This window comes from Rhinopithecus roxellana, chromosome 6 (genome assembly GCF_007565055.1).
Source record: "Rhinopithecus roxellana isolate Shanxi Qingling chromosome 6, ASM756505v1, whole genome shotgun sequence".
Taxonomy (NCBI): domain Eukaryota; kingdom Metazoa; phylum Chordata; class Mammalia; order Primates; family Cercopithecidae; genus Rhinopithecus; species Rhinopithecus roxellana.
Window position 1 is genome coordinate 127,664,569 of NC_044554.1, and position 17,191 is coordinate 127,681,759.

A 17,191-nucleotide genomic window follows, 5' to 3' on the forward strand; every position below is an offset into this window, starting at 1 on the left:
TAAGTTTCAGTAACTAATTCACCACTTGATCCCCTGCCTTGCTGATGGTGGAATTATGTCAAGGTTGTGCCTCCATCAGCCTGGGTTCCAGAGTGCTTATAACCCCCTCAACAATGTGCAGAGCCCTCCATAGGCCAAGGTGGACATACAGTTTGAGAAAAACAAAAACAAAAACAAAAAAACCCTTTTGTGGTAATGCACTGAAATTTTGGGATTGTTTTTTCAGTATCAACTAGCCTATGTCGTTACAGAAAAAAATTAGCCCCAGTGCAATCCCTGGGAGATTCACTGTAATCCTGGTTCTTGCTCCCAATAAAAGCCCTTTTCCTTAGTCTCCCAACTCACACCAGAGACCCAGGCTATGGTTTCAGGCTGACATTACAAGACAATATTTAGAAAAGAACAACTCAAAGGCTCTGCAGTCAACCTACCTGGCTAATTTAAGATTCCACCACTTACTAATTAGCCAAATGAGCAATGTATTTAATATGTGTAAAATGGAGATAACAGTGTTTATCTGTTTCAGTTACCATGCCTGTGTAAGAAACCACAGAACTTAATGGTGTCAAACAGGTTTTTATTATGCTCACAGATTTGTGAATGAAGAACTTGGACAGAGCACACAGCAGGGATGGCTCCTCTCTCCTTTCCATGTGTGGGCTCCAGGTAGAAGACTCAAAGATTAGCAGCTGGAACCATCTGGAGCCTCACTCCCTGACACAGCTGGCAGCTGGTGGCCGTTGTTGGCTGTCGACTGAGCCCTTTGCTAGGCCGGTCAGCCCAAATTCACATGCAGCCTCTCCATGTGGCCTGGGTTTCCTTATACATCAAAAGACAGAAAGCAGAAGCTGTATCACTTTTTGTGACCTGGTTTCAGAAGTCACGCAGCATCACTTCCACTGTATTCTACTATAAGGCAGTTGCAAAATCTTGCCCAGGCTCAAGAGAGAAGAAATAGGCTGCTTCTTCAGAGGGGCAGCCAGGCTCTGGAAGAGTACATGGGGCCAGGAACACTGCTATGGCCACTTTTAGAAAATAAAATCTGCCACACTTCCTAAGATTAGAATGAGCTGACACAATAAAAGTACTTAGAAAAGCTGCTAATTACATGCTTTGTGTTGATTTTTTCACCACACAGTCTAGAACCACATATAACTGCCTCCCTGCCCAGCTTACACTTTGCTTCTTCATGGCCAGACTTTCCCTTCCTAGGGACCTGCTCCAAGGATCCTTTATCAAAGATTCTAGACCAAACTAAGGCAATTCCAAGACAGGAGGCATTCAGGAGCATGCTCTGACTCTGTGGCCTCAAGATGTTCATACCACAGTCTAATACAAGCAAATTTCCCACAAAGTATAATCCTTTGGAGACTGGGCTATCATAGGGTTAGGATTAACTCCTTTTTATATTTTCCTTGTAAAGGACTTAAGAAGCTTTCAAGCCTTACGTTAACCAAGATCATCTACCACACATGTACAATTGTCCCTTTATAGCAAAAGATCTTCAAGAAAACGTTAAAACTTTACAAGTAGATTTTAGGTGGATTTTACTTTTTTTTTTTAAATAGAAGTGTATCATTCTTTCAAACTGTATAGTAAAACCTTTTAGCAAATTTTAAGAGAAAGTGAAATAAACCTCTAAAGGGCAGGTCATTCACGACAGTGCTCACATCAGACTGAAATGGCAGAATGACATCAGCTAATAATCTTTTAGTTTATGCTCAAAAGAACTGGACTATTGGTTGTTAGAGATGCTGTGTAGATTAGTGCCTCCTTGGCACTAAATTACCAATATCCAGGAAAACAGGCTTGGCCAATAAGTGAGCTATTAAGTCATGTGCACAACAACCCAAAGGCCACCATTTCTTCAAATCTTCTACAATTTAAATTGCAAAAGAAGAGAAAAGGCTAGCTTTATTCTTTGTGCCAAGAACCTTCTGTAAGCCTTGTGTGTAGTTTGAAATCCAGAAAGGTGCTACCATTATAATTGTTTGCTGCTATGAAATTGGCTTAACTAAGTATCTTTACTACCAAACTTCTGGGTGGTAACTAAATATGCCAGATCTCAGTCACTCAAGCTAAAAATCTGGAGCCAAACCCCACTCCCTGGAAAACTGGCAGTTTGGGGTTTATGTCATACATTAATCTTGTCATGTACAGTGTGTAATCATTCTCAACGAAGTTTCCCAAGTATTTTCAATGTCATTTAGCTTGGCTGTCTGAGGCTTTACCAGGAATAAATATGCCTAGAATCAAATCATTCTGGGTTTAGGCAACTTAAGCACCTACAAACACAAGATTATCATTAAAAGTCATCTACTAGGCCTGGGTGCAGTCGTTGACACCTGTAGTCCCAGCAATTTGGGAGGCCAAGGTGGGTAGATCACTTGAGGCCAGAAGTTCGAGACCAGCCTGACCAACATGGTGAAACCCCATCTCTACTAAATACACAAAAACTGGCCGGACACAGTGGCACCTGCCTGTAATCCAGCTACTTGGGAAGTTGAGGCACAAGAATTGCTTGAACCCAGGAGGTGGAGGTTACAGTGAGCTGAGATCATGCCACTGCACTCCAGCCTGGGTGACAGAGCAAGACTGTCTAAAACAAAACAAAACAAGCAAACAAAAAAAATCATCTAGTATGAATGACATTTCCTCAGTTTCTTAGCGATATTCTTAAATCATAAAGGCCTACAGCTAGCCTAAAATACACCCTTCTTCCAACTTACCAGACAATTTTCTGCTTAATTTCCTCCATTAAGCATCCTTGTACTATCTGTACACCAGCAATTCCCTTTTCAAAAGTTTTTAAGAGCTAAATTCACCTTTATAATGTATTTTGAAATGTTGTCCCTGAACAACCAATTAGCATTCAAATGAAAATCTTCTACCTGCTCTTTGAATATGTTGTTACACTTTCTCTTTCAAGTAGGTTTAGACTTTTACCAGAAATGCTTAGTTAGTTTGGTTGTTCCTCTAGAACAGCAATCAACAAACTATGGGCCACAAGCCATATCTGGCCCACCATCTGCTTTTATAAGTAACTTTTAATAGAACATGGCCATGCTCGTTTATTTACATATTATCTATGTAACTGCTTTTGCACTATAATGGCAGAGGTGAACACTCCCAAAAGGGGTCCACAAAGCCTAAAATATTTACTATCTGGTTCTTTATTAAAAACAAATAAAAATTTTAAAAAAGCCTGACCCCTGCTCTAGGACAAGTCTCCAGAAGTGGCTTTGGCTCAACATAAAAGAGAAAAAAATGAACTACTATCTTGCAAAATACAGCTGTCATGAACTCCTATAGAAGACTCAAGTCTCAAGTCTAATTAGGCAGCTGTTAGGAATGTAGGCAGAACCAAAATAGTGTAGTCCTTTGATGACGTCCCTAAGATGAGGCAAGGACTGGAAGGAAGCCACACAGGCACAAGACGCAAATGTCATCTAAAGCAGATCTGCCAGGAGAGGGCTGTGAGGTCTTGCAGACGTCAGATCCTTTTCCCTTTTCCTAGCTTACCCTCCACTTTACTGTGATACAGCAAAAAATTTTTAGTTACCTCTTATGAAGAGACTGTATGAACATAAATGACTACAGCAATGTTTTAGATTTAGGACTTTTATTTTTTTCACACCCAAGTTAGCCTGAGTTGACTCTCATTGTTCCCCTATCTCCCCACAGTCCCCATACAACAAGAAGAAATATTTGCTTTCACATTACAGCATAAAGAGCACCTAAGCTTTGGTAGCTGACTTGTAGTGGGTCAGTGTGCGGGCAGAAGGGTCAGCGGCATTGATCCACTTGGGCATCCAGTAATGGCTCAGCCAGTCAGCCCGGCCTGGGTAATGGCGTTCAAAGATTTGACGGTAGTAATATCCTTCTTTGGTTTTAGGAGTATTGAAGGGAAATTTCTGGGCTGCATTTGCCATCATTGTATCATCAACCTGTAAGAATAAGCATATAGGAGCAAACAGTTTTTTTAAAATGGCAGGAAATGCTTGTTTACTCTGGTCTCACAAAACAGAAAACATTCAGATAAGACATGACTGTAAATTGTATGAGACCCTTTGAATCACCCATCACTTAGAAAATGCTAAAGTATTCATAATATGGATAGCTGCAGTGCCTTTTAAAGAACACTCATATGCATATTTTTAATACGTGGTGGCTCTGTTTTAGTCATTTGTGCCTAACAAGATCTGGCACCCAGCAGGTGCCCAAAAATCTGATAAATGAAGATCAGTGATGATAAGTAGTAAGTCTCCTCTCTTTCAATTCTAGATGCTACTTTATAATCCTTCATGCTACTTAACTCTTATGTAATTCTTATAAAAGAGGTAAGTGTTTACAGAGACTGTGAATCCCTCTGACAGGGACAAAGCATTCAAACTAAATACAGAATGAACAGCAATGACAGCTCTGCATCCAAACTGTCGCATTCCTGAAAACGTTTTTAAAGACATTATACCTGATGTTCAACATATTCCTGTAAAATCTTAAACCAGGAATTCTTAACTGAAGTTATTCCATCACTGAAGGCTTCTTTTGGTCGCCAGAGAATCTCTTTGGGTATCAGATTGGACTCCTCAAACGTCTCTCTCAGGAGATGTTTTTCTATCCCATTCTGACATGAAAAAAAAAAAGGAGCCTCAGTTAAAAATTACAAATATAATCTGATGGCAATGGACAGTTTTTATCTTGAGTTGATTTACCTACCTTTGGAGTTCTCATTTCTGGCGGCAGAGACAAGTAATAGGAAGAAAATCTATGATCTAGAAATGGGACTCTCAGTTCAAGGCTTAAAGGAGAAAAGAAGAAAATCTAAATTAAAATGGGTATTTAGTGCCTGTCAGTTTAGGTTCTGATTCAGTTTTCCCATCAATTCAACCAGATCCTAAGAAATGTTAAGGTCATACAGTCAAATACAAGCCCCCTAATGACTGCTCTACACTAACGAATAAATACAAAAAAAATCTTCATTTAAAATAATATATATATACCATGTCATCGAGGGAGTAAAACTAACTGAGACTATTACTTTTACTTCCCCTTCTAGGAATAGTTGAATGCATATTTCAAAAAGCAGAAAAAGTTACAAATCATGAGTAACCCAATCATTAAGAAAATACCTTGCCTGAACCTTTCTTACTCAGTGTTTTCTAGGTGAGACCATCTCTTCTAACAATTGTGATGATAATACAGTATTTTTAAACCACTGATTAACAATTAACATACAATATGCAATTTAAACCAGAGTCCCACTATATTTCATCAAATTCCGTATCACCGGTTTCCTGAAGCCTAGTGACTCTAGTAAGGACAAGCAGAGAGGATAATAACCAGATTCAGTTCATTCCCTAAACCCATGTTTAATTATATCCTGATCTAGCTGTGATTCAGCAGAGGCAACTAAAACATTTAATGACAGTTGTTTATCCTGTACAGTAAAAGTCTTCCGTTCTTCAACATAACTTTAGACAACCAGAAATGATACCAAGGACACCTGGTTCATTATAATGTAATCAAACCCCTTGCATCTTCACTACCCTATCCCCTCAGGGTCACTACAGCACCAAATAGGCACGGTGAACACTCAGTACTTGTCACATGATGTTTACAATCTTTACTTCTCTTTAAAACACTTAAGTAGCTGCTGCAGCAGCCTTCCCTCTTCCATCTTGGTTGTTCAGATGTGAGCAGAATGTTGTTACCTTTTAAAGGTGAAAACTCCAACTCAAACAACCTATGGAAGAAGACTTCTCTCCATATACCACAACAACACTGAAATGTGGCCTAATTCTTTTGGGACAAAGTTAAGAAACAGCTTCATTTTCTCTATAAAAGTCACACTTTGTAACATATAGCCAACTATATGCAACATATAGCCAATCAGCTATGGATTTTTATTTTTTCAGGGTATTGAGCTTTTCTTTGTTTTGGTTTGGTTTTCTTTTTTTGGTGTTTTTTTGTTTTTGTTTTACAGTAGCCTCTAAAAGTATTACCCGTGGGCAGCAGTAGTTCGATCTGCGCGGAGCACATCAAACAAATAGAGTTCCCTCAGAAGCCTCTCACTCTCCTCCTCGGCTTCTTCAGGAGAAGGAGCCTATTTCACAAACAAAAACACCAAGAGTTTTGCTTTTGGCACACAAAGCAGTTTTTCTTTCTCCCTCTCCAATCCTAAAGTTGGATAAGACAACAAGTCAAACAAATTTAGGGAGGGGAGTAAATAACTGTACTCCCACTGTATACAGACAGAGGTAAGCAGTGCTTTACAAAACATGCCATCCTTCCTACCAAACTGCTAATATTAGAATAAAATGAACACACTGGGCAACAGTCATAATTCCACAGGATGCTAAGAAATGGCAGAAAGGTGATTCTCAAGAAGCTTACCTAGTTTTATTTATTTATTTTTAGCTTTTTTTTTTTTTTTTTTTTTTTTTTTTTTTTTTTTTTTAAGAGACAGGGTCTTGCTCTGTCAACCAGGTAGGAGTGCAGTGGCGCAATCACAGCTCACTGCAGTCTCAATCTCCTGGGTTCAGGTGATCCTCCCACCTCAGCCTCCTGAACAGCTTGGGGGTATAAGCACGAGCCATCACACCCAGCTGTAACTAGTTTTAAAGAATAAAAATCATCTTACACATTAAAATTTCTTTCTTCCCCAAGAGATAGAAAGCAAACATTATCAGATTCCCTTTTGTAACCTCACAAGATACTCAAAACTATTACTGTCATACTGAAAGATGATAGAAATAGTCAAATAATTCATAGTTTTCTTAATATAGCACGAATATTCCTCCACTTCAGAGTGGTTACCTTGTGAAAATATATGTAACCCTGCGTAAGTTCATCTGATCCTTCTCCAGAGAAGATCACCACGTTATCTGTGTTCTTCCGAATATACTTGGAAATTAAATACATACCTTAAATGAGAGAGAGAAATTAACTTTAATGTCAACATAACCTTCCACCAAAAATGCCTTTGATTTGATTTTTGGAAATAATTGAAAGTGTTACTACCATGCTGGACTTCATATTAATATAAAGTAGTTTCCACAATAATGACCTTGTATTTACAAGCCATTTAGATGTACTTAATCCAAAAGCACTACTGTAAAATAAAATAACCCAGAACCATTCTGTCATTTTATAAACAGGTTTTAAAATTCTAATGATTTTAGACCAAGAATGTTCACTTCAAAACTATGCTAAGATGAACAATGACTCAAATACCTAAAAATCATGCCTTTCCTGGTGGTATTATGACACAAAAATAAGAACAGCCATTTTGGTGGTTTAGTGTTAATTTTGTTAGGTACTTTCCCCCTGCCACTCCCCATTTACCAGATTTCACATAAAGCTGGGGAGACTATATAAGTTATTAAACTCGCCTTCTTGGTCCTCCACCACATCCCTCTAAACTAGTGTTTCTTCTCAGCTTTGTTTTTATTATCACCTCAGCTAGAGAGCTGAGGTGATAGACACTTATTTTCCTAACCCCACCCCAGCCCCATGAAATTCCAATACCAGAGCTATCCTGTCTATCAGCTTATTTATTGTGATGTCTTGGAGGGTCATAAACCATTGTAATACCGAAGATATTTTTGCCCTCCAAGGCAAGTCTCTCAAGGGAGGCAGTAGCATACAAAGGTTCGTTAACATTGGATCAGTCTAATTTGGGGTATACTTCCAATCTCAGTAGATACATTATTTACAAAATAAAATTAATATTGTTTGCAGAGCAATGATAGCTAGTGACTGGTTAAGTTATGTGATGGAATATTTACTAAAATATATCTAAAATGAGCATTTCTTATCAAAAATGCATTACCAAATAGACCTATTGCCTCACTGTATACAGACTGTAGCCAGAGAAACTCTAAGAGAAATGGGAGGCAGAGGGCAGAAAATACATATCTGCTCCCTGGGGAAACACCAGCAGTGATACCAACAATGTGGCGGTTGAACTATGTATTTATTGTTCCCTTCACTCCAAAAGAGATTCAGAGAATTCATAAGTGGTCTTAAATAATCAGTAACATAGGGATTTAATTTGCATTCATCCTTAAATAACATTTTAAAAATATGGCTTGAAATAAATTTTTTAAACCTTACTTTTTTTCAGTATTAGAAAAAGCTTTTTATTTAATAATATCATAATACCTTACCTACTGAAGCACGAACTGTTGTAATGTCATAAGTTTCCAAGGAAAATATGACTTCATCCAGAGCCTGAATGCCTTCCTCAGAGTTAAAAAGGACTTCATAATGTTCACTTCCGATATGATTTGCCACCTTATTACATAAAGAAATACCCATTTATTTGTTAAAGAAAATAACTTCCCTTGAAAATCAAACAGGACGGGAGTTCACAAAGCTTTATGAATTAACAATGGTGGGAAAAAAAGAAAAATGATTTTACAGCCCACCACATACAAGCTCCATCTAGCACTGTTTCCTCGCCTGCTTCAACTCCACCACCAGGAAGTAAGTCTCACCTCAGCTCCTCTGGTGCCAAGGCTTCAGCCATTCTCCCAGTTGGCACCTCCCTCCCTACCTATTTTACCTAACCCACCTCATCTCTCTCTACTCCAACATGGTCCCACACTAAGCTTGGTCTTTTTTGGTCCTTCTGAAATGCCTAATTTTATATCCAGGATGTTATTCTTATATAGAATGGCCCCTCCCCTCATTCTACTTTCCTTGGCTATTTTGAATTCTCTCGGCATTGATCACTTTGCATTGAGACTGCTCTCTAGCTTTTTCTCATCCATGCTATGAAAGTTCTCCATAGTGGGAACTAGGTCTCCTGCTCACTGAATATAGACAAGCTACCCTCTGCCCACAGTATTCTAAATACAGTACTTTTAAAAATAATAATAACAGCTAACACTCATTAAGTACTTACTACATGCTAAGTTCTATCCTACTTACTTTACACGAATTATATTATTTCACCTTAACATTTCCCCATAGCAGACACTATTATTTTTGTTACATCAATGAGTAGAGCCAGGATTTCAAATCACAAGTCAGATTCCAAAGCCTGCAGTGTTAGCCACGATACCACGCCTTTACATTCTTTTTAAAAAAACAAACGAACAAACAAAAAATCTTTTTTTAAAATTTTTCAAGATGGCGTCTTGCTATGTTGCCCAGCCTGGATTTGAACTCCTGAGCTCAGACATCCCACCACAGCCTCCCAAGTATCTGGGACTATAGGTGTGTGCCACTGCACCTGACTTATGCCTTTACTTTATTTTCTTTTGAGACAAGGTCTTGCTCTATCACCCAGGCTCTATCACCCAAGAGGCTAAGACTATAGGCAGGCACCACTAAGCCTGGCTATTTTTGCATTTTTTGTAGAGATGGAGTTTCATTATGTTGCTCAGGCTGGTTTCAAACTCCTGACCTCAAGTAATCTACCTCCCTCAGCCTTGTAAAGTGCTGGGATTACAGGTGTAGGCCACCATGCCCAGATACCTTTACTTTCAAAAGAGCATAATTATCATCATAGAATCTTTGTCAGAATTGTATGGGTCATAACAGATAAAAGTACACAGAGGACAGTGTACAACACAGTGCATATTCAACAGCCATTTCATTCTATTTTAATACATTTAATTTAAAACAATTGTCCCAGTCAATACAGCAGTAGAAGTAGAATCACCCATTATTGACTCCATTTTCACTCTAATAATAAGTCTACTCTAACTACACAAGGGACAGAGACAGCACCTTACCTTTCTAGCAGCCAGTAAATCAGGGCTGTCTTCCATGCCAATTGCAAATGTCTGGAGAGGATACTGTATTTGGGCCTCTTTCAGCTGCTTCAACAGGGTGGCAGCAACCAAGCTGGAGTCCAAGCCCCCTACAAGCAAAAGGGGAAGTGGAAGTGTCCTAGTTATGTGCCTTGCATAAGACAGGGACAGAAGATGTATATTCCTGATAAGCACCAAGATCATAGTTTTACCATTTAAAATCCGCAAGTTTTATAAACTGAAATCAACTTCAGTAAGAGAAAAATATACAAACCGTGATAATAGTGGTATTTGAATTGGTTAAAAATCACTACACAGAATTCCAAACATCCACTGCCTCACTCTTAACACCAATAACATAGCTATACTATAACTCAAGTTGGAGTATGACTATGACTATTAAATGCAGCTTATAAAAAATTGTTTCCATCCTATAATGAAGGAAAGATTAAATCATACAGAAAATATTTTATAGTAAAAACAAAAGGGATGGCTACAAATCATTTCAATTAAACACACACGAAATATAATTAGGTTTTTTAATTGATTTCACCTGATAAAAGGCAGCCAATCCTTCTGTCTGTCATCAAACGTTTCTTTACAGCATTATTAAAAAGGATCCTGAGGTTGTTCTTCACAGTTTCTATCTCAAAACCTATAAACACAGCAAGTAAACCAAACAGCTCCAGAAAATCTTGGGCTGGATTAGTTATTGAAATGAAATACACAATCATCAACATCTATCATGATGGTATTTACTCAATGGTGGAGTGTGCCAAATCGTAATGTGTTCCCTCCAAACAAAATAGGAAGTAGGTTTTGAAACTAAAATCATTCAAATGATGGGAGAGTACAACTTAAAATTTTTTTTCCCTTGGAGAAGGATGGGGAAGAGGTGGATGCGTGTCTGCTACCTGGAAAGAGTTTGTCCACATTGTCATAGAGGGCGTGCAGGGGTTCATCCCGACAGTGATGATATTTAACCATTTCCACAGATGCAACTTTGCCATTTGGCTTTAAATCCAAAACTTCATAGTGTCCAGGAAGAAAAGGCTCCACTTTTAAAAAGGGAGTCGTAGAGTGTTTCAATGTAACAAGACCTACAAATTCAAAAAGATACCTTTATTCAAATTAGGTAACCCTTCCCAATAACTGTCACGATTAGTTAACATCCTCTACATTCCTATTTATTTTCCCTTTTTAATACAAACACATGGCCACTAAATAAGCAAAATAGGAAAAAAAATTTCCTATTTTCCTAAGCCCTACCATCTACTTACTGGAGAGATAATAATGGCATAGGGATATACTGCCAAATTACACTAACTTTTAGTAATTGAAAGAAATAGAAAAACCTCCAGTGTTCAATTTCTTCTTCTTAGATTTCTAATCAAGAACATCTATTTTCTATACCAAAGCAAATATATACAAAAGGAAAAGACATACTTATGAAGCAAAGGGATGAACTGGAGTCCTAATGTTATGATAGTCTGGTAGTCATTTGTCATCACTGAGGTATTTTCAGAAAATAGCCGGCCGGGCGCGGTGGCTCATGCCTGTAATCCTAGCACTTTGGGAGGCCGAGATGGGAGGATCACGAGGTCAGGAGATCGAGACCATCCTGGCTAACACGGTGAAAACCCGTCTCTACTAAAAAATACAAAAAACTAGCCGGGCAAGGTGGCGGGCGCCTGTAGTCCCAGCTACTCGGGAGGCTGAGGCAGGAGAATGGCATAAACCCGGGAGGTGGAGCTTGCAGTGAGCTGAGATCCGGCCACTGCACTGCAGCCTGGGCCACAGAGCGAGACTCCGTCTCAAAATAAAATAGCCATGGTTCCCAGACCTTTAACAAGTACAATGATCCACTCTTAGCTACTTTAAAGTCAGATAAGAAGACATCTATCCCTTAACTAGTGTTATACACTATATGTGAATAAAACCATATAACTTAAATTTCCTCAATAAATTCTCACTGACAGTACCCAACCTCACACCACCATGATCTTTGACACAAACATCAATGTTTTATTGTAGATTGTAACAGACTATCTACATGGAATACCCGTGATTTACAATTTGAGACTGTCTACCCAGCCAGTAACCTGTGTAGCACTGAATTCAAATACCAGAAAAAGGACCCAGATTCCCTCACCAGCTAGCAGAGCTCAAGTGAGCTACGCAGCCCACATAGGGAATGGGGAGTAATTAAAAGGTTTTAAGCAGGCAGCACTATAATCAGATGAGTTTTCGACAGGTTATTCTAAAAGCATTGAGAAGGGAAAACTATTGCAGTATTCCAGATGAGATAATTTGGTCTGGAAAAGGACAGTGTCAAGGAAATAGAAAACAACAATCAAGGAATTTCAGAGGGTAAACTGGATGTGATTCTAGTTCCTTTTCAAGTGATCATCAGGCTCAAAGAAGGCCCAGGGGAGCAGGAGGCTGCTTTTCCCCACTGTTCTCTTTACCAGGCTTGCCCAGCAGTCCTGGCAACTGACATACATATATATACTTGCTCTTTGCCATCTGATCACACTAGAAATGCCTGAAAATAAGCCAGTTGCGGTATCAGTACAAACACTGTCACTAGCGTCCTAAGTACCCCTTTGACTGATCTCATTATCCCTGCTTTGGCCAACATTAAATCTGAAAATTAAGTGAGAAAGGATTTAAAGAACTGGCAAAAAGAGGCAGGGAGAGAGATTTTTAGGATGTTACTACTGTGTAGGTAAGGGATAAAAAATAAATGTCTTCCTCAAGTTTACCATCAAAAAGTGCTATACATGATTTGCAAGTATTTTCTTCCAACTTGCGGGCTGTCTTTTCACTTTCTTGATGGTGTCCTTTAGACGTGCAAAACTGTTTTATTTTGATGAAGTCCAATTTATCAATTTGTATTATTGTTTCTGGTCTCATATTTAAGAAAGATTTGCCAAATCCGGGGTCATGACAACTTACTTCTATGTTTGCTTCTCAGGATTTTATAGTTTTAGCCCTTACATTTATGTGGATTAGTTCAAAATGGATTCATTTGATGCATTTTTTTGTATCCATAGTTTTTGTATATGATGTTGGGTAAAGGTTCAACTCCAGGTTTTGCATATGCTTACATATCTGGTTGCCACTGTGCCAGTTTTCGAACTTCTTTCCCCACTGAATACTATTGGCAGGCACCCTTGTCAAAAGTTGATTATATATGTATGTGTTCATTTCTGACTCTCAATTCTATCCCACTCGTCTATACATCTATCCTTCTGCCAGTATTATACTGTCCTTATTACCATTGTCTTGTAGTAAGTTTTAAAATCAGTAAGTATGAGTTCTCCTACTTTGTTCCTCATTTTCAAAAGATTGTTTTGTCTATTCTTAGTCCCTTGCAATTCCATATGAATTTGAGAGCCAGCTTGTAGATTTTACAAAGAACCCATCTGGGATTCTGACAGGGATCAAGTTGAATCCGTAAATCAGTTTAGGGAGGACTGACATCTTAATAATGTTAAGCCTTCGATTCATGATCGTGGGATACTTTTCCATTTATTTAGCTCTTCTTTCATTTCTTTCAACAATGTTTTATAGTTTTCAGAGTACAAGTTTTACACTTCTTAAATTTATTTCTAAGTGTTTTATTCTTTTTGATGCTATTATAAATGAAGTTGCTTTCTTAATTTCATTTTCAGATTGCTCATTTTAAGTACATAGTATTCAGTTAAAGTGTGTCAAACACCATTGATTTTTGTATATTGATCTTGTATCCTGCAACCCTGATGAACAGAAGGGATTTCTACCTAGAATACATAAGAAACTATTACAGTTCAGTAACAAAAAGACAAAGTAACCCAATTAGAGATGTATAATTCGAGAACGGATAAACAAACTGCAGTGCATGCAAACAAATGAAATATTATTCAGCAATTTAAACAATGAGCTATCAAGCCATGAAAAAACACGGAAGAACCCTAAATGTATACTGCTAGGTGAAAGAAGCCAGTCTGAAAAGGCTACATACTATATAATTATAACTATTATATGACATTCTGGAAAAGGCAAAGTGAAAGAGAAAGTAAAAAGATCAGTAAAGAATGGGGGGGAGGGTTAGGAGAAGAGGACAGGAAGGAATCAGTAAGTGAAGCACAGGAGACTTTTAGGGCAATAAAACTGTTCTATATAATACTGTAATGGTGGTACATAGCATTAAACATTTGTCAAATCCAAAAATCTATAAAACACAAAGAGTGAACCCTTACATAAACTATGAACTTCAGTTAATATATAAGTATCAGTTCATCAAATCTAATAAATGTAGCACAGCAACGCAAGATGTTAAGAGTTGGGAAAACCGGGCGGGGGCACTGGAGGGGGAGCATATGTGAACTCTCTGCACTTTCCTCTCAATTTTTTCTAAAATTGCTCAAAAAAAAACCAATAAAGTCTATTATGTTTTTCAAATAAAGTGATCCCTAGCAGGAAAAAAAATGGCAAAGGATCTGAACAAATATTTCTCCAAAGAAGATACACAAATGGCCAATAAGCATAAGATAAGATGCTGGACATCACTGTCAACAGGAAAATACAAATCAAAATCACAATGAGATACCACTTCACATACCCTAGGATGGCTAGAATTAAAAAGTCACACAGTAAGTGTTTGTGAAGATATGGAGAAACTGAAATTTTAATACACTGCTGGAGGGAATAAAAAGTAATGCAGCCATTTCGAAAAATAATCTGGTAGTTCTTCAACTGAACATAGTTATCATGTGTGCCAGCAATTCTACTCCTAGATATACACCCAAGAGAAATGTCTACACAAAAACTTGCACACCAATGTTTATAGCAGCATTATTCGTAATAGCCAAAAGGGGTAAACAATGTCCTAAATGTCCATCAACTGACAAGTGGATAAACAAAATGCAGTGTATCCATGTAATGGAGTATCATTTGGACATAAAAAGTAAGTACTGATACATGTTATGGCATAGACAAATCTTGAAAGCACTATGCCAAGTGAAAGAATCCAGTCACAAAAGCCCATATGATATATAATCCCATTCATATGAAACATACAGAATAGGGAATCCAGAGGCAGAAAGATTGGTGATTGCTGGGGCTACAACTGCGGGGGTGCAGATGATGGATATGGAGAGATGGAATTCAAAGCTAAAGGGCACAGGAGGCAGGGAGTTGTGATGCATGCCTATACTCCTAGCTACTAGGGAGGCTGAGGTGGGAGAATTGCTTGAGCCCAGGAGTTCAAGGCTGCACTAAGCTATGTTCAAACCACTGCACTCCAGCCTGGGCTGGGCAACTGAGCAAGACCCCATCTCCAAAATCAAAAACAAAAACAAAAACAAAAAACCTAGTTGATCCTGCCAGCAATAACTAAGCTAAAGGGCATAGGATTTGATTTTCTTTTCTTTTTTTTTTTTTTGAGGTGGAAAAACAATTCTAAAACTGACTGGAGTGTCGGTTACCAACATCTGTGAATACACTAAAAACCACCAAACTGCATACTTCAAGTGGGTGAATTACATGGTATGTGAATTATCAGTAAAGCTGTTTTAGAAATCCTAATATCTGCTGTACTATAACTGCAGCAAAGTACCACAGTGCAATAATCGCAGAGTCAACCCTACCATTATAGGATGACACAGGAAAACTTAAAACTACACTTAGGATCAAGCTAGACGTAGAGCATATTAGCATAGCAAAAAATAAATGACTGCACTAAAGAATCATCCTTCAAGTATTACAGAATTTAAGTGCTGAAAAGGAGAGTACAACTCCTCTGTTTTTTTAATAAAAGGTAAAGACTCATAACTTAGTCACTTGTAAAATTCTGGATTGCTCTCTAAGAGATTTTCAAATATAATTTAAAAGAAAACATACAACCAAGACAATAATGAAAGTCTATAGAAAAATTTATTATTACCTTTAGCTTCTGAACATACAGCCAAAAATCCATCTTCTGTCATTGCTTTAAACAAAGGTCTGACTCCGTATGTATCTCTGCCCAGGAACACTTTCTTATTGGCAGTATCCAGTAAAACAAATGCAAACACACCATCCAACATACAAACTGTTTGCTCAATTCCTCCTTTGTCATAAAGATGAAGGATTATCTCACCATCCACTTTGGTCTGGTATTCAAATTCAAAATGCTCTTGCATCTTATGAAGCAATAGCAAAACCAAAATGTTAGATTCCTTGTACATTCACTAATAATTTTTTATTGCAAAGCTGCTTCAGTATTTCTGAGCTCTATAATCCTTTCACGCACTTTGGTGATTTGAGAATCACAGCATTATCAAACTAGGGTTTGTTTCAACTCATAAGCTGCAAATTCTGTTCAACATAAAGCTGAACCCATGAAAATTTTAGTTGCAGTCTGATAAACAGAATATAATGGGAATGTGCCAGAACAGTAATCTGGGGAGGGATGGAAATGCATATTATATGCATACTATGTATGTAATACATATATATTCAGATTGAGTCTCCCTTATCTGAAATGTTTGGAACCAGAAGTGTTGTGTTTTGGATTTTGGAATATTTGCATATATGTGAGATATCTTGGGGATGAGATCCAAGTCTAAACATGAAATTCATTTATGTTTCATATATCTTATACACATGGCCTAAAGGTAACTTTATATAATATTTCGAATAATTCTGTGCATGCAACAAAGTTTGTGTACATGGAACCATCAGAAAGCAAAGGTGTCACTATCTCAGCTACCATGAGGCAAATCTGTGGCTGTTTGACATCACTGACCATCATTCCTGACTCTGAATTTATATGCTACTAAAGAGCAATCATTTTCATACACTTATTCATACATAAGTAAAAAATATGACCTACCATTAACACAGTAAGAAAATAATAAGTAGCATAGTAGTATCACCAGAATACCTGTATCAGCAGTTAAACAGCTGTACAAACAATGGCAGGCTTTCAGACTCCACCGACAATGCTGTGTTTTGATTAAAAGGTTACTGGAGCGGCGGAGCAAGATGGCCGAATAGGAACAGCTCCAGTCTCCAACTCCCAGCGCAAGCGACACAGAAGACCGGTGATTTCTGCATTTTCGACTGAGGTACTGGGGTCATCTCACTGGGGAGTGCCGGACAATCGGTGCTGGTCAGCTGCTGCAGCCCGACCAGCGAGAGCTGAAGCAGGGCGAGGCATCGCCTCACCTGGGAAGCACAAGGGGGAAGGGAATCCCTTTTCCTAGCCAGGGGAACTGAGACACACAACACCTGGAGAATCGGGTAACTCCCACCCCAATATTGCGCTTTAAGCAAACGGGTACATCAGGAGAATATATCCCACACCTGGCTGGGAGGGTCCCATGCCCACGGAGCCTCCCTCATTGCTAACACAGAAGTCTGCGGCGATCTATCCGCAAGGCAGCAGCGAGGCTGGGGGA

The 17,191-nt window shown here is 38.4% G+C and overlaps 1 protein-coding gene across 4 annotated transcripts in view; it reads right to left on the bottom strand.

The window, feature by feature from the left end:
- Window positions 1-566: 566 nt before the first annotated feature.
- ASNS (asparagine synthetase (glutamine-hydrolyzing)) overlaps window positions 567-17,191 on the bottom strand; it is a 35,817-nt gene continuing 19,192 nt past the window's right edge. For 3 of the 4 annotated variants that reach the window (XM_030932745.1, XM_030932746.1, XM_030932747.1), the window contains 10 exons: window positions 15,694-15,931; window positions 10,679-10,864; window positions 10,318-10,419; window positions 9,747-9,874; window positions 8,172-8,298; window positions 6,820-6,926; window positions 6,006-6,106; window positions 4,720-4,801; window positions 4,472-4,627; window positions 3,606-3,947 (listed from right to left, as the gene is read on the bottom strand). In XM_030932745.1, the coding sequence (XP_030788605.1) occupies window positions 3,738-3,947; window positions 4,472-4,627; window positions 4,720-4,801; window positions 6,006-6,106; window positions 6,820-6,926; window positions 8,172-8,298; window positions 9,747-9,874; window positions 10,318-10,419; window positions 10,679-10,864; window positions 15,694-15,931 (1,437 nt within the window). In that variant the 3' untranslated portion in view covers window positions 3,606-3,737. Of the gene's footprint in view, window positions 820-3,605; window positions 3,948-4,471; window positions 4,628-4,719; window positions 4,802-6,005; window positions 6,107-6,819; window positions 6,927-8,171; window positions 8,299-9,746; window positions 9,875-10,317; window positions 10,420-10,678; window positions 10,865-15,693; window positions 15,932-17,191 lie in introns of those variants that run through there. The other variant, XM_030932748.1, reaches the window with a different exon arrangement.